The sequence below is a fragment of the Sylvia atricapilla genome, chromosome 9, assembly GCF_009819655.1.
Source record: "Sylvia atricapilla isolate bSylAtr1 chromosome 9, bSylAtr1.pri, whole genome shotgun sequence".
NCBI classification, from domain to species: domain Eukaryota; kingdom Metazoa; phylum Chordata; class Aves; order Passeriformes; family Sylviidae; genus Sylvia; species Sylvia atricapilla.
Window position 1 is genome coordinate 5294512 of NC_089148.1, and position 20179 is coordinate 5314690.

Below are 20179 nucleotides of genomic sequence, written 5' to 3' on the forward strand. Positions count from 1 at the left end.
CGGCGAAGAACTTCCTCCTAAATACCCAATCTAACACTCCGCTTGAAGCCATTCCCCTCAGGCTGCCGCTCCGTGCTCCCGTAAAAACTCCCTGTCCGCCTTGTCCGCGGCCTCCCCTCGGGCAGAGGGGAGTGACGGAGGTGTTTCCTTCCGCTGCCCGAGGAACATTTCTTTCATCAAAGCCCCCAAATTATCACACACTCACAAAAGCAGCCTCCCAGCAGTGGAAGGGAAGAGCGTCTTTATTTCCATGACAAGCGTTCGTACAAAGTTCCAAGCAAATACAATGTGTTTCACGTCCTGGCCTTTAACAGTGAAAGCCCCACGGAATTCCACACCCCAGCCCGACTCTGGGAGATTTGTTACAGTTCGCAGTTTGTGAAGGCAACTGCAAGAAAGCAACAAAACCGACGGAATGGGTGCATTATTATAATTTCTGATCAGTGGCCCCACGTAACCTTGCAGATTGCCGAGCTCCTCTAACCAAGCTGTCGCTTCTAACCAAATGTGGTAAAGACTAGAAAAGCACTACTTTTTCCATTTGCAAACGGGCAGAAAATGCCCCCAACCAGGAAAAAGTACCCTGGCCATGAGGAACTGCAATTTAAATTGCAGAACCAGGCAATGTACAGGCTGAATCTTCCCCATCCTTACCCATCTCTCCGGTGAAAAACATCTGAGCATCTGCATTCTGCAATGCAACTCATATCACAGGAAAATATTACCCAGATCTAGGCCTGCCACAGAAATAACTCCAAAATTACCATTATGGGAATACTTATGCAAAAGGCTCTCTGTACAGATGTATCTAATTCATATTAGAATGAATTAGTTTCCTTTCGCAGGGGGCTGCAGTCATTTTTGCTGTCATGCTAATTGTCTTTCATACGAAAAATGTATTAAAAACCCATCATGTCCCCTAATTTTGGCTTTAAAAGGCTGCTTGCTGCTGCTTAACTCAGGCGCTTCATAAATTTGAAAGTCACTTAACACTCAGTACCAATGAAAAATAGTTCATGATTTGTAAAAGTGAAGCAGCTGACAGTGAAATAACCAATTATTAGTAAAAAAAAATGGCTGGCAGTGATTTGTATGTTTCCAAATTAGTATTTTTGCATGAAATACAAGGAGAAATGAGTCAAAATACTTCTGCAAGGAAAACATCTGTGATCTTCACGTTTCCATACCAGAGTACGGCTTCTAGAATAAATAGGAACTGCATTTATTTTACTGCAGTGACAGAGCAGTTAATCCAGTTACTCAACAAGGTTCCTTCCTCACACAGCAATATTTGCCTGTTCCTCTAGTGTAAATTTTCTGTTAGTATTAAAGAATATTTTGATAGCATTAAAAGACTTTGCACAATTTGCTGAAGTTAAATGCTAACACATATTATGCTCCCGGGACTTTGTTATTTCTTCCTGTGTCTTTATGGGCATAAATCCTGCACTCCTTGCTACAATTATAATTAATCTTTGCTGTCCTGTACTGTGTGACATTCAGAAACAGGCTCCAAACACTGGGCCAGAATTTCAAGGTGCCTTAAACTGACCTCTAAAGTAAGGTCTTGCATTTGAGAGGCCAATAAAATACTGGGTTTCCTCTCCAAGCTTTTCTGTGCAAACTGAGGTGCAAAGAACACATATTTAAGCAACTCTGCACCAAGATCATGGCTTGACACAGATCATGTGTATGAAAGCAACTGTGTCATTTTAATAACTGCTTTTGTAATGTGGTTCTGCCCTCCAAAATCTAAGCACATGTAAAGCAACCTCTGGCTGCCTGTCACTTCAGTTAACATCTGCATTAGAAATTACATGCAATGACTCCATTATTTCACAATTGTTGGCACTTATTACATGTTTTCCACACCTAAAAACGTCTACAGACCTGAGTAACTCAGTGTGAATGGGAATGGCAGGACTCAGTATTCTGTATGAATCTATTTTATGGTGGGATTTAAACCAGAGAAATGCTGCCTAATGGTTATAGTTATTGTAAACATTCTCTTCTCTCCCTTCCATAAAACAAAACAAAATAGCCATAAAGTGCTCTGGAAGGCTAAATAACCCCGAAGTGCAGAGTGGGACTGAGAAACCTGCTCCCATACTTTCCCCTTTTTAAATACAGCAATAAGAGAAAAAAAAATTAAAAATCCGATTATTTGCTTGTCTTTGATATCTGCCAAAACTTGAAAATAATTAAGTAATCAGTTTGCAGAGTTTGCATAGAGTGGCTTTTCAGCAATCTACTAAATCAACTATTTGGTTCTGTTTACTACTAAAAAATGTTTTTTATTTCCTGTATGCTGCATGCAAATACTAAAAGCATCCTCGAGTACGTATGTACCAACCACCAGAATCTTGTCAAAACCATGCATTTAAAATCATGAGGATCCCTAAGAACAGCTAAGTTGTTAAGTTGATGATAGTTGGGCATTGGAAGCATTCAGTGGTCACACTTTCAGAGTTTTTCTCTAGTTTTTAAAGGGAGCAGATTTGAAGTGACAGATGAGGTTCCTCAGCAGTTATCTGGTTTTAACCAAAAGGAAACCCATCACCCATCCCTCAGGAAGGGCTTCGTGGGAAACCCGCAGGAGCCGGGGACACCACAACAAGAAGCGCATTTCCTCCAGCCTGGTTCTGAATAACTCACAGCAGAGCCGGGATTGCTGGAGTAAATAGGTCCTGCAGGGCTGGGCTGAAAGCTGCTTTTTACTCCTCAGAGTTTTGCTGTGCAGAACCGTCTTGTGGGCGTTCTTCTGGGAGAATCGCTTTTCCTGCCGTGCCCTGAATTCCCGCGTGTGCAGACGGCTGGTGTCCCGGCTCCCGCTCTGCCCCCGCAGGCTCTGCCCCCGCAGGCTCTGCCCTGCGCTGCTGCGGCACCAGGGACACCGGCTCCAGCAGTCCTGGGCCCGGGTTTGCGCTATCCAGGATGGGCACATCCCTGGCGGCTCCATCTGCAGCAGGGCTCGGAAAGGAGCTCTGCGTCCCAGCCTCCCCCGGGACAGCGTGGCTGTTCCCTGTTCCTTCCTCCCCACACAGCACTTTGTCTTCCACCGCGTTTCCCGTGTGCTCCTCTAGCTGCAGCCTCTCCCCTCCCGCACCCGCGTACCACACACTGGACTTGCTCTCCACCTCTGCCTTCGCCTCCTGAGGTGGAGCCGAGCTCTCCACCAGCCACGGCGCTTGTGCCCCCCTGGGCACGCTCCCTACGCTCGTACCATCTGTCCCCAGGCTGCCTGAGGACGGCTGCTCTTCCTTCAGCTCCACACCTTCTGCTGCATCTTCGCTCCTCATCTGCTGGCTCACCTGAATTTCTGCCACAGCCACTTCGCTCACCTCGTAGCTCCCCTTATGGTGCTCCTGCAACTTCAGCAGCTCGCCCTCACAGACCTCCTTCATGTTCTCAGCTGGAGTATCTGCTGGGATCTCAACTGTCAGCATCAGCAAACTCCTTATCTCACTCACATCATCGGGCGATTTACAACTCTTTTCTTTCGACTGGCTTTCTTTCTCAGGACTATCCCCAGACCCTGCTTTCCCTGTCTTTTCATCCTGGGAAACAACCTTTGTCTCAGTACTCTCACCGCTTTCTTTCTTACTATCCCCTTCACACCCTGTTCCTACTGCATTTTCATTCTGAGATAATTTTTCCATAATTTCATTTTCTACCTTGATTTTCTTTCCTGCACTCCCTGAAATCTCTGTATCTGTTACACTCTCAGGTGGGAAAGTGAGCTTTATCTCAGAGACTTTTTCCTGTGCTGTGCTTGCTTTCTCAGTGCTGCTGACAGACACAGCAGCTGTTACCGCTTGACTCTCTGAAGTCAGCTCTTCCTTTGCTGCTCCTTCAGACACCTTAAGTTCCTTTTTAGGGCTGTCCCCAAAATTTTTCACTGCGGTGTCAGTCCCAGAAGCTACTTCTTCCTCCACAGCTTTTTGTTGTGCCTTGAGTTCTCTCTCAGTGCTCACTGCACACTCTGATTCACTCTCCAACGCGCTTTTTCCCTCTGCAGCTCCTTGTTTGGCGCGGCCAGCCGAAGGGGACTCCTGTTTGTCACCAATGTCTGTGACAGCCACTGCTTCCCTCCTGCTGGCCTGATCGCCAGCTGCACTAACAGAGGCGCCTGCCTCTTTGTCTGGTGCCTTCCCCTCATCAGCATCCTTCTCCCAGACGATTTTCCCGGTCACGACGAGCGTTTCGTCGCCGTGGCTGTCGGTGTCGGAGCTGTCGGCTCGGGGAGCTGCGGGCGCCTTGGCGGGGGTGCCCTGTGCCGAGCCCGTGGGCGTCCTCAGCTCCGTCAGGCTGGACACGCTCTCGCAGGGCACGTTCAGGTGATCCTCAAACAGGTTGTGCTTCCTCAGGACGGCAGCCTCTTTGATCACTGAATGAAACAGAAACACCAAACTGCTTTGGGAAGGCTGACGGAGGCACAGGGAAGAACGTACAGTGCTTTCCCACGGTTATGTTGTACATTTTGATATTAAAGACAACATTAATGTTCATTTTCAGCTTCATTTTAGTTCACATTCCTTTTCTGGGGATGGGGATTTTATTTTTTGAATAACAGCACTTAATGTTGACCTAAGCATTTCTGAAGCAGAGGACCCACAATGCACAAGGGTAGTGCTTCAGTGCAGAAGGATTAACATTGAATATACCAATAAAAGTGTGCTGGTTACAATTATTATATTGCTGTTTTGGAACAGGAATGCTTATGGTGTGTGAAAACATCCTGTGCAGTACCTCTGCTTGCCTTTTATCCAGGGTACAGACAGGCACATAGGGAGAGATACAAGTATTTTATAAGTATATATGTACATATATATATATAAATTTATTAAGAATAGTTTTGTTTTCTGACACAGAAGGAGAGAGAGATCTGCAAGGAGTACTGCACTGGCAACAGTGAGTACTAGAAACTGCATCCAGCAGTTAATTTCATTTGAGGGAATTAATCTCTGCTGTCATTAGTCTTTGCAATTCTCTTAGTCTTGCAGTTGGCATAATCTTGCCATTTAGTCATCACCAAATCTTTACAAGTAAGGACAGAATTTCCCTCCTTGGCCCTTGAGGCAATTGAGATCAAGTGAAGTTGCCATAATTACATTTTGTTAGAAAAAGACTTGTGCCAAGCCATCACCCTTGAGTTCTACAGGTTTAGTAAAGCTGCCCCATAACTCAGATTTTAGGGCTTGCAACACATCTTCAGTGAGCCAAATGAAAAAACACTGTAACCACCAGTATTGGAGAAAGTGGGACAGGAGCAGCGAGGCGAGGACTCTGGGAAGCTCTGAGGGGAACAGCTCATGGGCCACAGGCTGCAATGTTATTTCTGTCACCTCAGGAATGTTCTCACCTTTCAGGGCCTCTTCAAGCAGCGTCTGATATAAAATCTCCTCGTACACATTCTCTACTTGGATCACACTTGTGTAATCAGCAAAAATGTACTGCTCGTATCGCTGCAGCTCCTGTGCAGGTAGGGAAGAAAGGAACAGATGGAGAAAAACGAGGGATTCTGAGTCCTGCAACCAAATAGCTTGGAGATGCCACGGAGCAGGTCTTGCAACAGCCCGTGACAGCTCCTGGGGTGCGCTGTTTGAACTATGACTCCATAAGCTTCATTCCACAATCAATTATGTACTAATCAAACAGGGTTCCTGCAGTACAGCCACAGTTAAAAGCACTACAGATCACTGCCTGCTGAAACAAACAGCTGCTGAGGAAATGCCTCACTACTTGTTTGTCCAAGGAGGCAAACCCACGGTGCATAGATGTGGGGTTTGGTTTTGTTTTTCTAATAGGTGTGTAACACTTTGAGCTCACTGATTTATACCCAACAGGCTGTCTAACTGAATCATTTTCATCATGCAGCTGCTTGGGGGTCTATAAGAAGTAAATTAAGTGACCTCTACCCACTTCTAGAAGAGGCACCTATATAAATCACCTGGAGGTTTTCAAGTAAAAGGTCAGGACTTGGCAGGGCCTGTCAGCTGTGCCACACCTTGGCTTCTAGAGCTGGCTGCTCATTTCTGCAGAGGCACAAATACAAAAGGCTGGTGGAAAACTAAACAGAAAGGGCTTATGGAAGTTTGCTCCACCACTGCTTCCTCTCTGAAAGGGACATGAGGTGTCTGCACACATATTCCAGGTGATAAAAAGCTTGTCCCTGTGCACAGACACCCTGTCTTGAAGGCACTGCTGATGCTGTACAAGAGACTATTGCTTGAGGATCCTAAGGAAAGGAGGGTGACGTACAGAAGAGACTGACTTAAAATTTATTCTTGAAAGTTGTACATTTTAACAATCCCTACTCAAAGACTCGCAAGTGTAATATGGCAAAACACTTGGTTTTAAACTTGTTTTTGAAACTGAAACAAGCTGGACATAACCAAGAGCAGTACACTGGGGGTGAGAGCTCACAGCCAAGGGGAGCAGATAAACATCCATGGAAACAGAAGGGCAGGAGGCCAGGACAGCTTGGGGCAGTCCCCCCTTTCAGCAGGCACAGGACAGGGCAGGAGGGTGCCCAGGGCTTCCAGAGGGTTCAGACTATTCATTCTGAGCCCAGGTGAACAGAATTCCAACCAGCCCCTGCTGCAGCCACACGGATACCACCTCCAGCAGACTGGTGGTTGCTGACCGAACATGCCCTGTCTAATTAGGGCAACAGAGATGGTCTCTGTGATAATTTCCTGACTGTTGTGCAATCCTTGCACTGAACACCATCAACAGCAAGGGCTGTCTCTTGCTGAAGGAGTTAAGCACAGGCTGGGCACGGTCCTGGATGTGACTCTGGGTGCTGCTGCAGAGGAATGAACACAAGGCCCAGCTCATCCCTGCATCCCAGCTGTACAGAAGAACTCAGCTTCAGGGACTTCAGATCTCTAGGGACGGAATGAACCCGGGATGGGCAAAGGACTTCAACTGCCTTTGAGGAAGCAAAAACAGTGTCCCTGTGTCCTCAGATCATCCTTGGGCTCCACACCTACCCCACCCATGAAGTGGCAGATCTAAACGCTGAGCAGGCAGGAAATCTGCACAGTTCTCTGAGAGAAAACTGCCTGACAGTGTTGAGGAGTTACTGCCAAGGTGCTGTTGTTCCCCTGCCTTGCATTATTATTGGTTTTTGAGGTTTTAGTCACAGACACCTACTGGTTTGCATGTTGAGGCCAGTGTCTTCTGCATTGTGGGCAAGGTAATCTGCACCAGTGCCTCTTGGAATATCTTCTTGCGGATGGTGCTGCTGTCGTAGTCATATTGCTGCCAAGACACACCAGAGAGAAACAAGCCCACACGTGCCTGGGGTTATTCACCACTCCCACAGGGAACTGGTTCCTGTCAGCCTGTAGCTGCTGCATCACAGGTGCACAGGGGTTTGAATGGCCACACAGGTTAGTCCAGCTTACACAAAATCACTCTAAAATCTACTGTTGTGGGATCTCCTTTCCTTCTTTTAACTCTCAGGCTGGAAACAGCCCTTGATTGCCCTCCCTGGGTGTTTCAGCACTGCCCTTTCTGAGAGTAACGAATGCTAGTGGCTGGCTAATTATGACGTTAATTAAAAATTATTTATCCAGATCCACAGCACATTAATAATCTGATTTGCCTACAATTAAAGGCACATGCAAATACTTTTGTAAGTGTCTTCCCAGAACTAGGTTTTATCCCCCAAATGGGCAGCTTTGCTAAGTGCCACCAAATCAATATTTTCAGCTACTTAGTGAAAGCTTATCTTCTTTCAAATACTGAGGTACATTAACATAAATTATATTCTCTGTTTCCAACAAGGCAGCCTGCAAATGTGCTACATGACATTTACCTTCAGCACTCTCAGCTTGACTTTTTCAATGGTTGTTGCAATTTTGGCCGAGTCTGCCTGGTGACTTGGAGAGAACAACTGCTCAAAAGTATAAACTGCATTTTCCATCAGCTAAAAATAGTAATTAAAAAAAATCCGTTAAAGACCAGTAACAATCAAATTCCTGCAAGCACAAGAAGTGTAACTGTTAATTTAAATTGTATTTCTGAGAAGGTGCTCTGAAGAGCACTGAAATGCTGCAATAAATAAATAAAATTAAAGCTGTGGTATCATTATCATGCTGTCCCAGCTTTCTTGTACAGATCTGATCTCATGTCACCACCCAAACTGATGGTGACAGAGCCAAAATGTAGAATTGATTATCTGTATATGCAGACCACAGTCAAAACGCATTATCCCTAACAAGAAGACTCCCATTGACTTCTATAATTAATCATTAATAAACAGTATTTAATAATACTGCACATAATTTTCAGTTGCTCTCATTATAATACAAATAATAATCAGCAAAAAATCACACGGAGTGCAATCATTTCTCAGAATTATGCTAAGCTGGCATTTACCATATTTTCAGCTTATCATTAAGAATATTGTACCCCTACTCTGAAGGTATTTCAGACAAATCGTTCTGCAAGCGATAATTGAGTCTATGTAATGAAGGTTTGCCTTTTCTTTAGCTGTTCCCATTCAAACTTTAACATTTTCTTATTGGAGAAGTAGAAGGACGTATGCAGGGGGCCATTCTTTGAGCCGGCTGAGCACCGTGCTCCCAGATTTCCTAAAATTGGCCACTAGAGGATGCCAAGCTCCCAAGGCAAGGAATCCTGCTCCACCCTCCACCCGAAGTACATTTTAGCCAAATGCTACACCAACACAGACATATCTGATTTTACTTATTTATGAAATAAACGTCCGTGGACAAAAAGGGAAACTACACAGTATTTTTATGAGGAAAATACCGGCCTTTTAAAGAGGAAGATGCATTAACAGCATGTTTAGAACAACTCCTGCTAAAATTTATTTCTTGTTGATTTTGACGTATGTTCTGTTCAGAAAAAAAAAAAAAAAGAGCTCTTGGTTTATATGGGATTTATTTTCTGTCTACTTCTTTGTCGTGACTCATGGTCTTGACTGAGTGAAAGACACTTTATTTGGCAGCATTTTGGAATGGTACCCCCTGAAAGACCCAGACATGAAATCAGAATTTTATTTCTGAGTAATTCCTTGGCTGCTGGTCCTGGCTGTACTCAGAAGAGCTGCTTTTAGGAAAACCCTATCCCAGCACTGTCCTAGACACTTGTTTTCCATATTCAGAACTTCCACTCCATAGATCTGGACCAGCTCCATTTCACAAGATAACTGAGCAGATTAGTAAATTTCCCAAACACTGATTAAAATCACAGGGTTCAATTTGGAGCTCCAAGGCCAAATGTGCCTTGTGACCTGGCAACTGAAATCAGTCCACTGGCCAGCTTGTCAGAGACTTCTGGCCAGGCATCCAGGAGGAATCCAAGCAAAGCAGAGTTATAGCCTATACCAACACACACAAGAGGGGACAAGGAGGTGGAGTTCAGTTTTCATCATTCTCAGTTTTAATGATATTGTCACCTCCACCAGTCCCCTTAAAAGTGAGGCTGGATAAAACACCTACACCCTGAGACATTGTCTGTCTCCAAGTTTCTAACATTAATTGCTTTACTTTATATTAGTGAGAAAATCCACTACCAAGGAGAAGACATTCCATTCTGGTAAAACACATTTAAGACCCTTCCTGAAAAATCGAGTCTTGAGAAAGGGAATCAGGCGAATTTTAGCCACCCCACTAGTTAGACACACAACTTTCTTGGGTGCTGAGACACTGGGAATTCAGAACCTAAAGGTTCAGGGGAACAGATGATCCATCCAAAATTTTTGTGCCTTGCTGAACGACTCACACACAGAGTTTCACAAATTTAAGTGTCAAGCAGCTTCTAGCTGGTTTTCTCAAGTTTTGTTACCTGTACCTTGCCTCAGACACACTCTGAGGCTCTTTTGCAGCTTTTATCAAGATTACTTTGAAGCAGATTAGCAGGACAAATCCAACCTGTTCTCCCATGAGGAAAAACTGGATCTTACAGTACCTCTTGCATGAAGTTCTGTGTCCTCTGAATCACAAAATCGATGTGATAGACCTTGAAGCGGCACTTGAGGTCCTGCAGGAGCTCCTGGAGCAGGTTCACTTTCAGATAGCAGGGCTCCATTTTCACTGAGTTGAAGGGCAGGGTCATAAGCTGATCCACATTCTGCAGTTTTCGAGAGAAAGCAATCAGAGGTGAATTTTTAATAATGAATGTAACAATTTGGCTTTACCCAAATTCTGGTATCTGCACTCCAGTTGCACAAATATCACAAGACTTTCTAAATGACAAAACCAAGTGCTCACATTCTTCCACCTGGGAAAGCAGATCCTGCTGCCAGCCAAGGTGCAGCCAGAAGGTACTTGAGCTGATACAAAGGCTCCAGCTCTGTTTTGTCTTACCTCCTTTAGCCTGGTCATGTCATTGGTCTTCTGGAAGTCCTGGATGATTTCATTCACTTCCTTATCAAAAAGCAAGCGCACTTCGGTGAATCCGGAACTGACGGGGCCCATGAGCTCTTCCAGGATGGAGGTGAGAAATGGCTGGATATTCTCTGTGCAGCACTTCTGGGCAGGCTCAGAAACACTGGCTGAAGGGTCACACAGGACAACAGTTGCATTTAGAGACAGTGAAAGAAGTAATTGGAACTTATCTCTCTACCGTTATGTCAGTGGTTTTGTATTTTTCTTAGGAGTCACACCTCTACAGAGGTGATGAAGGTGTGAAAGGAGTTCACAGCTTTATGAGTGACAATGAAAAGTCTTGTCCCAAGCCTCACCTAAACAAACACCGGCAACTGGGGACACTGTGAGGGCAGAGGAAAGGGCAGCTCTGAGAAGGATTACCAGCTATTTATTTATTTATTTGCCAGCTTAAGCAACACCAACAACATTTTGTCTGCTCTTTACATTCCTTTTTATATCCATAGCAAAATTATGATTACTGCACATTAATTAAAAACCACCTAAGAAGCCCTTTGGTCTAAATATTCTTTGGAAGCCCATGCACTTGTCACATAACCAGAACCTGGTTTTGTGGTGCATTCCTAGAGATCAGGTCTTTAAATTATGCTCACATGACCTGTATCTTCACTACCTAAGATGGTGCAAGTGAAAATGAAAGCAAAATGAACAACTCAGATCAGGATACTCAAACCCTGTCAGCTCCAATTTGAGAAGACCTGGTATTTTCACAGTGGCCACAGGTATCAGTTCCCATCAAAGGCAGCAGAGGCTCATTTGTGTTCTGAAAATTGCTGTATCCAGTTGCATTTCTCAAAACACACAAGGATTTCAAAACAAGCACATCTGGTTATTTGAGCAACACAGTGGGAAACATTGGAGAATTACTCCAAAGCACAGCTATTCCTCCACTAACCTTTGATTTTTCCAGCTAAGAAGTTCTTGGAGTTCAGAATCTGATCCATGTCTGAACGAATGGTCCCTTCAAGAGTTTTTGCAAATTCTCTACATTCTTCTTTCAAGGTGCTTAATCCTTCTGCCACCTGCTGCTGGACTAAGCCATAGGTTTCCTCTACGATCTGGACCCAAATCAAATTGAGAAGCAGAGGTCAGAATCGGCACCCACAGAGAGCTGCTATGAGCAACAGCTACTCTGCAAGTGTCAGTCCTTACCCCAAACCAGGCCCGTTTCCTGTCATTCCTCTTTCCCTTCATTTTAGGCAGGATCATTGTCTGGAGGTTAGGCAGCAGTTCCTCCATCACCAGGTTGCTCAAGATCTGTATGGTCAGGAGATAAAATGACAAGTTCACACTGTTCTTTACCTGAAGGCTGAGCACTGCAGCACAGTGATGTGTGCAGGCTCAGCTGTCCCTCCCAGCTGCCAGGAATTACCCACAGAGGCTTTTCACTCTCTCTGCCTAGATTTGAACTGCAACTCCTTCCTTACCTGTCCCACTCAAATGCACCAAATAAATATCCAAGACTTGATAGCCATATGATTTTGGGAGTCTAGGCCTTCCTCTCCACATTTTTATTTGTAGAAACTCTCTCTAGCCTGAGAAAGCTGCACCAACAGCCCAGCACAATCCACATTCAGGATCACATCCATGCTGTACCCAGCTGCTGGCTGAGCCAATACAGAGTGCAAAAACATCCCTCAATTTTCCATTTTCATCATGCCAGGGCTTTTTCATTCATGTCGGTGCTTTCAGACACTGCACCTCATGTATTACAGCTGCCAGAGGGATCTGAGGCATGGACCCACACCAGCAGAGGGAAGTGGCAGGAACTAGAGCAGCACAAGTAAAGAAGGACTCTGACTGCAGCCCACTGTAAAACAGGGCATAAACAGCCCCTGGGGAAATACAACACACAGTACTCTGCTGTAACATACTTCTAATATACCTTGAATATGCAGTACACTTTTATTGTAGTTTCATTTAAGTTAATGGCAGATAATGCCATAGATAATGCCACAGCAGCACTTCAGATTCAGCTCTGCTGACTCAAATGTCTGTCAAAAGCAATTCACTAATTCAGGCTTCCCTAAAACTAATGGCTTCCCTAAAAAAGATCTTGTGAGTAACCCAAACTATCACAAATAATAAACGTGACAACAGATGGGGTAGATTTAAGAGCCAAGGGAAAGGCATGAAGCTGTGTCAGGGGAGGGTTAGGTTGGTTGTAAGGGAAAGGCTCTTCCCCAGAGGGTGCTGGGCACTGCCCAGGGAATGGTCACAGCCCCAAGGCTGCCAGAGATCCAGGAGTGTTTGGACAATGCTCTCAGGGTGGAACTGTTGGGGTGTCTATGCAGGGCCAGGAGCTGGACTGAATAGTCCCTGTGAATCCCTTCCAGCTCAGGATATTCTGTGGTTCCACCATTTTATATTGTGAAGAACCTTGAGTTCTCTGGGAATGTTTTTAAGGCATTGGTGGATTTTCCAGGTGCCTGGGCTCCTGCTCCTACTCCAGCCATGCTGCAGCCCCAGTGAGCGCTGACACTGCGAGGACTCGGCCACCACAAATGAGTGTCAGCAAATGCATTTCTTGGCATTCTGCAGGGACTTTTACAGCAACAAATTTCAGCCTGCTTGCTCCAAAGCACTCACTTAGCTTGGATATTTGCCTAAAATAATTATTATGTTTGGTCCAAGCAGGCCATGAGAACACACTATACTTACAGAATGACTTATTGCTAAGAAGATAATAGTGGAACTAGGCTGGATGTCTTCTGATTACAGGTCTCTTGAGGTATATGGGTTATGAGTAAGATGTTGGCAAGCAATAGGAAAAATAAAACATAAAATGAAACTAGCACTTATAATAGCTCCATAACATGAGGGAGGAGGGAAGAAGAGCAAAACCCTCCTTGAAGCAAAGATTTTATTATCAGACATTAGCTGGGAACTTCAGTCACTGACATGATGCCAGTGGGAAAGACACTGTTTATAAATTTTTCTCCACATTCCACATTTTTCAGCATTTCAAAAGTAGGGTTCTTCTAAAACAATAATCTGGTTCCTTAAAACAAACAAAGGGAAGCCAGATTTTATCATAGAAAACAGCCAGCAGCTGGCACTAAAGTAAACAAGTAAACATTTGCTGCTGAGTGCTCAGTGTTTGGGAAAAAAATTATAAATCAGGGTAAATAAATAATTATAAAATTATAATTATAAAATATAAAATTATAAAGTTATAAATAATGCACTAAAAGTCATGTGGAGTGATGCCAGTGGGATTGTGGGGTAATCTCAGCCACCATGGGTGCTCCAAAGCCGGGTGCCCAAGTATGGACCCAGAGCTTGGGCTTAGCATTTCATTTCTGCAGAACTGAAGTACACAGATTTTTGGTGTTTAAGTGTAACTGTTACTATGCAAGACTCTTTTCCAGAAGTGTTTATTTAAAAAGAACAAACACTTACATATGAGTAAGAGATGTCTGAAAATCTCAGGTATTTCTATCTACTAAATTTTCTTTTTTAAGATGCCCTTTTTTTGCCAAGAGAATTTATAATTTTCACTATCCTCAGTGACCCAAAGTCCCAAAAGTCAAAAACCCCATCAGGAATATATTCCTTTACCTCTTTTTCATTGCCAGTTAGCATTTCCCACGTTCCGTAGTGGCCTTTCTCCTGCCGGAAGAACTGAATGGCCTCTAAGAATGCCTCCACTTCATACGTGGTCTGTTTGAGAAAGTCTGGAGAAAACAAAAAGTAACATGAAGGATTTACCCAGAAATAACCTTTAAAAAATAACCATTCTTTTCTGATCCATTTCCCACTCCACACGCACCTAGCAGTGGTCTTTTTAAATAATTTACTAAGCCCAGATGCCTGGAGATCTTGGACATTCCCTAAGATTTAGAGTGCATTCATATAGGAAAGCTCATCCCTTGCCTTTACACCTGTGAGCAGTGTAAGGTGGCACACAGGCAGACTGGCAGCGTGTGGCAGGGCCAGCAGTTGGGAATTTTTCCTCTTTAGTTTATGATAACAACAGGCAGCTCATTGGATAAATTGCTAAATCCTGAGTTAATACTCCCCAATAACATTTTAGTTCCTTTGTTAAGAAACTGATTATCAAGATGGTTTTTCATGGATATACAACAAAACAGACCTCAACAAAGAAAGCACCATGATTGTACCAGTTAAGAACAAAAACTCCTGACAAGATCATGTGGATTTCCCTAAGTATTTCAGGAATGTTCAGCCAGAGCTCTGGAATATCTGGTTATTGTGCAAGGCCACTTCTGCCAGACGGGAGCTCTTCCTGAGAACAGTGTAGTGGCCTGGGGACACCTTGACCTCAAAACACGAAACAGAGTGAGTGCTTGGCAAACCTGAGTGAAAAAACCATCCCCAAACACTTCAGGGATTGAAGGGCTGTGTCTTCACTATGAGAGCGTCAGGATTATTATTTTGTGGAAAAACAAAGCCACAAAGGCTTATTGTCCCCTCTCCAAGATTATCTACTGCAGCCTTGAAGTCCTGTTGTGCACTCTGAGAAGAAAGGAGTGAAGAACAAGAATGTTGACTCTCTCAAAGGGAATAATGCTGCTTTAGAAGGTACAAACATTGTGATGAGAAGAGTCAGGAGTGAGCCCTCAAGCCTTCCTTGTCAAGCAACACTTCTTTGGGCTTGTTCATGAAAACTGCTCAAGAGAGCAGCTTTACAGGAGTCTTGCACAAATGCAGGGATTAGAGAAATTATGGGAAACATGGAGGATTAACACCACAGTAATGCTGGAAATATCTCCTGTATGCACTGTAACAAAAACAAAAGCTACAGAAACCTACAATTAATGCCATCAGGGCTTTATCCTTGGCGCTTGAAAACTGCTTGAAAGCTGCATGGTTTCAGATCTGCGCAGAGGCCAAATGTCAGAATTTGCCCTTTCAGAGTTTTGCCAGGCTGCAGTGACTGCAGGAAGGTTTGTAAAACCCACTGAGGGGCACTAAAGGCTCTCTCAGTGCCACTCTCTTGATAGCGTTCTTCATCTGCAGATATTTGGAGATCCAGAGACATCACACAAATTCTCCAAGCCCATACAATGATCAAACAAAAAAAGAATCAGCCAGGTAAAATCCCAACCCTACCTTCGCTGCTGCCTCCAGGATTTATAGCATTTGTCATAGCAAGTCACAAACCAGTATTAATTGTAAGTCAGGCTGTTCAGTGCTGAGAAAATATCCTCTGACCATGGTTTTAATGAAAGAATGGAGTGTTCCACCTGAGAAACTGAGGTGGAGCATTGCATTCAAAAACTTTCCTCCTCTCAAAATTAAGCGCAAGATATTTTGATGAGAAGAGGGCCTAGCTTGGCTGCAGGGAGGGAAAACTGCAGCTCCCACAGCCCTCCAATCATGACTCACATGTTTTCTTCCTTCACAGCTGTGCTCCCTCTTAACCCAAAGGGACAACAGACCATCCAAGAGGCTGGATCTTGGACCTGCTGGGATGGTGATGCACCAGTGCTGACAAGAGTCTGCCCTCTAAGATCATCAAGTTTTAAATCCATGCTCAAGGGAGTATTCTCTCTCTGTTCTGACTGTCCCCAAACCCATACTGCAGTGGGAAGAAGGTGCTAAAAATCCAAGAGTGATTCATTTGAATAGCTCATGGGAAAAACATCAAGCTGTAAGTGCCTAAAATCCCAGTCCTACATTCTTTCCTATGCCAGTAAACACAGGACACAAACACAATCACGGCAGTCTTGCTACAAAACCAAAGCAGAAAGAAAGCTTTATCCTTCAAGGCTGCTACAATTGCTTAATTTAGGCAATTTCATTCTCACTTTCCATAGGGGGAAAAGATTGCCTCAGTGCTAAGGCTTTGAACAAGTAGATGCATCCAGTGTCAGGCTGTGCAGAAGCTGCTGGCGAGGCACACGAGACAGAACCACATTCATGGACAGGGCTCAAGAAAAGGGAATTGTACGCAGCTGAAAGCAGCTGCCTTGCACATCCTCCACGACCTCAGCGGGGCAGAGGCAGGGTTCTGCCCATCCCTCCCATGGTGCAGTCCATGGGAAGGCTGGAGCAGGGCGGTGGCTTGGCAGCCTCAGCAAGGCCAGGGAAACAAGGGCTGGGCTGTCGGGGGAGCCGCGCTGGCGTGCGAGGGCACAGCTGGCTCCGGGCCACGGCAGAGAGCTGCAGCTGCAAACGGGGCCGCTGGCAAAGGCCAGTGGTGCCAGGCTTCAGCAGGGAAAAGCACCATGGATCCTCCTCCTCTCTCCTCAAGCCCTCACAGGGGCTTCCCTTCAGCCATCCTGGCGCCTGGACTGAGTGATCCACGTGTGCTGCTGGTTGTAGAGAGGGGAGCAGCTTAGGGCAGCTTGGTGCAGTGCTGGCTGCAGTATTCCCTACCCTAATCCCACACAAAGCCAGGAAGGTTACTGAGTGTTCTCCAGCAAAAGGCCAGTGAGGCTTTACAGGTACCCACTGTGTGCTTAATCCAGGATGCCTTGCACTTGGAAGAGCACCCAAGCACCTTCTCCAACTGCTAATGAATATAACATCCCTTATGTGTGGAGGTTAAAAATTCTGTTTGTTCTGTTTATTTTTTTAAAAAGAAAACCTACCTAAAGACTCTACATATCCAAGCACAGAGCCCAATTTCAGTAACATATGGCTGACCGCAGATTCCTTTTATAAATGCAAGAGTAACTGCTAAAAAGCTCCCTTTGACTTTGGGAGATGGGAGGACAACTGGAAACACCATGACTATAAATCTCCCCACACTTGCACATGTCTCAATGGTATGGCTCAGTTTGTTCAGGACTGCAGAAAGGAGTCTCCTTCTTTCTGGGAAGGAAGGACCTTCCCTGCAGTGAATAATTTCTCCTTTAAAAAACATAATTATGTCAAACCTTAACTCACCAAAATGATACCCAGAGGAGCAGGCTACTGGACACCCTCTGAGAGCACCTGCCCCTGGTGCAGAAGAGTTAACTTAGAGGGTCCTGTTCCCAGTCTCAGCTGTCTCCCATGGTTAGGCTGCCCTGGGACTGGCAGTCTCCTAATGGGGTGCCCAGGGCTATGAGATACTCCTTCTGTCCCTTGGCATTTTAAAAATGGATGTTTGGGAAGTGATGAGCAAATCTTCTTTCCCAAGGTCCTGTGGATTCTCCCAGCCCTGGCCATGGCAGGATAGCTGTATCCTTGGAGATGGATGTGGCTAAAGCCCCTCAGGACAGGCTGCCCATTTGTGACTCACCAACACTTCACATGTGTCCAACAACAGTGGCAGGAATTAACTGCCCTCTTGGATTTGGTCTCATCCACAGCCACAGATCAACTGGCCTTACACCAGTCAGAACACTGGAGAGCTTTGTGCAAGAACTTCTACAGATGGGCCTCGTTACCAGACAGGCTGAATGTTCCAGCTGCCTCTGGCTCAAATGGGATTTCCAGCAAATCCAGATAATATGAAATCTGCATTTGAACATTCCAGTTCAAACTGTGCATCTGTCTGTACTGCACACCACTGCCTTGGGGTTGCTGGTGAGAAGGTTTCATCACTCAAACGATGATATTTTTAATTACAAGCAAAGGAAGATGCCTTTATAACACTGGCATAGCTGTTAAAAAGTGATTATTTCAACATCCCATTTAAACTGTCCCTCTGAACAATAACTGTCACTAGTGGCACTAGTGGTGAACATGGCTGGGTTAATGGTTGAACTCAGTAACAGTGAAGTAACAGTGGAGGGGAATATCAACTGTGGATAAAGTGCTTTACCAAAGTGAGCTCCACCACAAAGAATAACCTCAGCCTTTTGGCTGACATTTCACACGAGGCTGAGGCCCAAAGACACAGCTGAACAAGTGTTATACCAGAATCCAGAAGTCTGAGCTCACAGAGCACATGTTTTAATTAAAGAAATGCTGACTCTGACATAACGCCCTTCATGTGACCACCAAAACACAGGAGCAATCCACCCTGGCTTCATCTGCTTCCTGCAGCGTCCCAGCCAGATTCTGCACACAGGGAATATCATTTATATCAACCTGGAATTCTTCCTGCAGGTAACTATTGTGTATCAAAGCAATGTGGCAGGCAGTGATGGCTGTTTTTGTAGGAGATAATCATGTCAAAGCCCACAGGCCTTGCCGGGCTCAGGCCCACCAGCCTCAGGAACTGCAGCTCTCTTGAATGTCTCTTCCCAATACAAGACATTCACAACTCATACAAAAAACTCATGACTTTTTAGTTCCCTCCTACAAGACAGCAGGACCCAGTAATATCCCCTCAAATCATTCAAAACCACAGGCTTTGGAGAAAGGGTGGAGAAGGCAGGAGAACAATCACTGGAAGGCGATGAAGATGACCAAAGAGGCCAGTCTGGTGGCCTGTCACTGAGGAGGAGAATGTCACTTACTATTAATTTTTGGAATATGATAAATGAGTAAAAACTGCATTTGATTTTAGGTGGTCTCACAATATTATTTCCTTCCTTCCTCATCTATTTGATGGAGAGCTGGCTCTGGTGAAGGCAGTGCCAAAGCATCTCTCGTAACCCCTTCTTGTTGGTCACTTTATTTATAGAGCCTTTTCCTCGGCCACAAAAATCTCAGTACAGGTATTGGGGCAGGGCTCTCCTTCTTGTGATGTTACAAATAGATAGTAGGAGGCAGATAAAGAAATATTTGGAATTTGAAGTGCAGTCTCAAAAGCTGGCGCTTCCACCCCTTCTTATTTCCACTAGACACTGCTGCCCTCAAGAGAACAGATGTCATGCTAAGAAATGCAAATTACATTTTCCCAATTTTCTCATCCTTCCAAGTCATTCCCCTCTCACCTTGGCATCTGTTTCTTTTGTATATATTTAGACTTGCATTTCCCCTGCTATCCACTATACACACTCTGTAATTTAAAAAATAATTGACTTCTAATTGGTTGGGTTTTTTAATTTTAAAATTTATTTTAAAATTTGTAAATTTGAAAATTTGTTCTTTTAAAACAACAGCTGGTAAAAATAAAGGAAAATACACAACCCCAAAACAACTAAAGAGACAAGATAGTGGTACTGGCACTCCAAAGATAGTCCTCCCACTCTGCCAGCCCCCAAGGATTTGGTGTGGGGACAGCAGGAGACCATCAGGGAAGAAGAGACATTCCTGCAGGGAAGGAATCACTCTGCCAACCTTCCAGCACCACAATTAGGGTACACTCTTCAAATAAAAATAAATGAGCATGATAAAAAATTATTTCCCTTTCTAAGAGCTCACGTGAGCTCCATCACGTGATACCTTTTAGACAGACTTTTTAGATACCACAGACAGCAGGCAAAAAGGGCATGGCCATCAACTCCAACAAAACTAAACTGTAGAAACTGGTCTCTGAAAAATAAGCAATGGTCCCAACCCACCAGGATGGCAGGTAAGAAAAGGAAGATGCTTTGAATGCGGGGAGATGAGGAAAGCTCAGGAACTGCACCTCAAGAAAAGAGAGGTTACCTGGAGCTTGGGACATGGCTTCAGCGCAGCTGAAAATGACCCTCTAAATAGAAGGACACACATTTTACCCTCATAAAATGCTGTCCTGTGTTGTTAGCATCCAAACAGAACAAAGTGGTGCTCTGGGCCTGTGAGGCATCAACCTCCCAGCTCTGGGGACCTCCTGCAAGCAGTGTGCTGGCACATACATTATCCACAGAGCACGTGGTGTGAAGCTGCTAACCACCAACAGAAGCTAGATGAGATCACTTCCAAACATGATACAGCCCTGTAAGAATACGCTGTATTTATAGCAAATAGAGCTTTGCAGCACAAGT

The 20179-nt window shown here is 44.7% G+C and overlaps 1 protein-coding gene across 1 annotated transcript in view; it reads right to left on the minus strand.

Annotated features, from left to right (window-relative positions):
* Positions 1–224: 224 nt before the first annotated feature.
* The window catches only part of NIBAN1 (niban apoptosis regulator 1), a 56875-nt gene continuing 36920 nt past the window's right edge, over positions 225–20179 (minus strand). The window contains exons 6-14 of the mRNA XM_066324674.1: positions 13986–14101; positions 11577–11681; positions 11320–11482; positions 10344–10531; positions 9946–10107; positions 7826–7936; positions 7159–7266; positions 5363–5474; positions 225–4387 (exon numbers count right to left, since the gene is read on the minus strand). Of these exons, the coding sequence (XP_066180771.1) occupies positions 2715–4387; positions 5363–5474; positions 7159–7266; positions 7826–7936; positions 9946–10107; positions 10344–10531; positions 11320–11482; positions 11577–11681; positions 13986–14101 (2738 nt within the window). The 3' untranslated portion in view covers positions 225–2714. The remainder of the gene's footprint in view (positions 4388–5362; positions 5475–7158; positions 7267–7825; positions 7937–9945; positions 10108–10343; positions 10532–11319; positions 11483–11576; positions 11682–13985; positions 14102–20179) is intronic.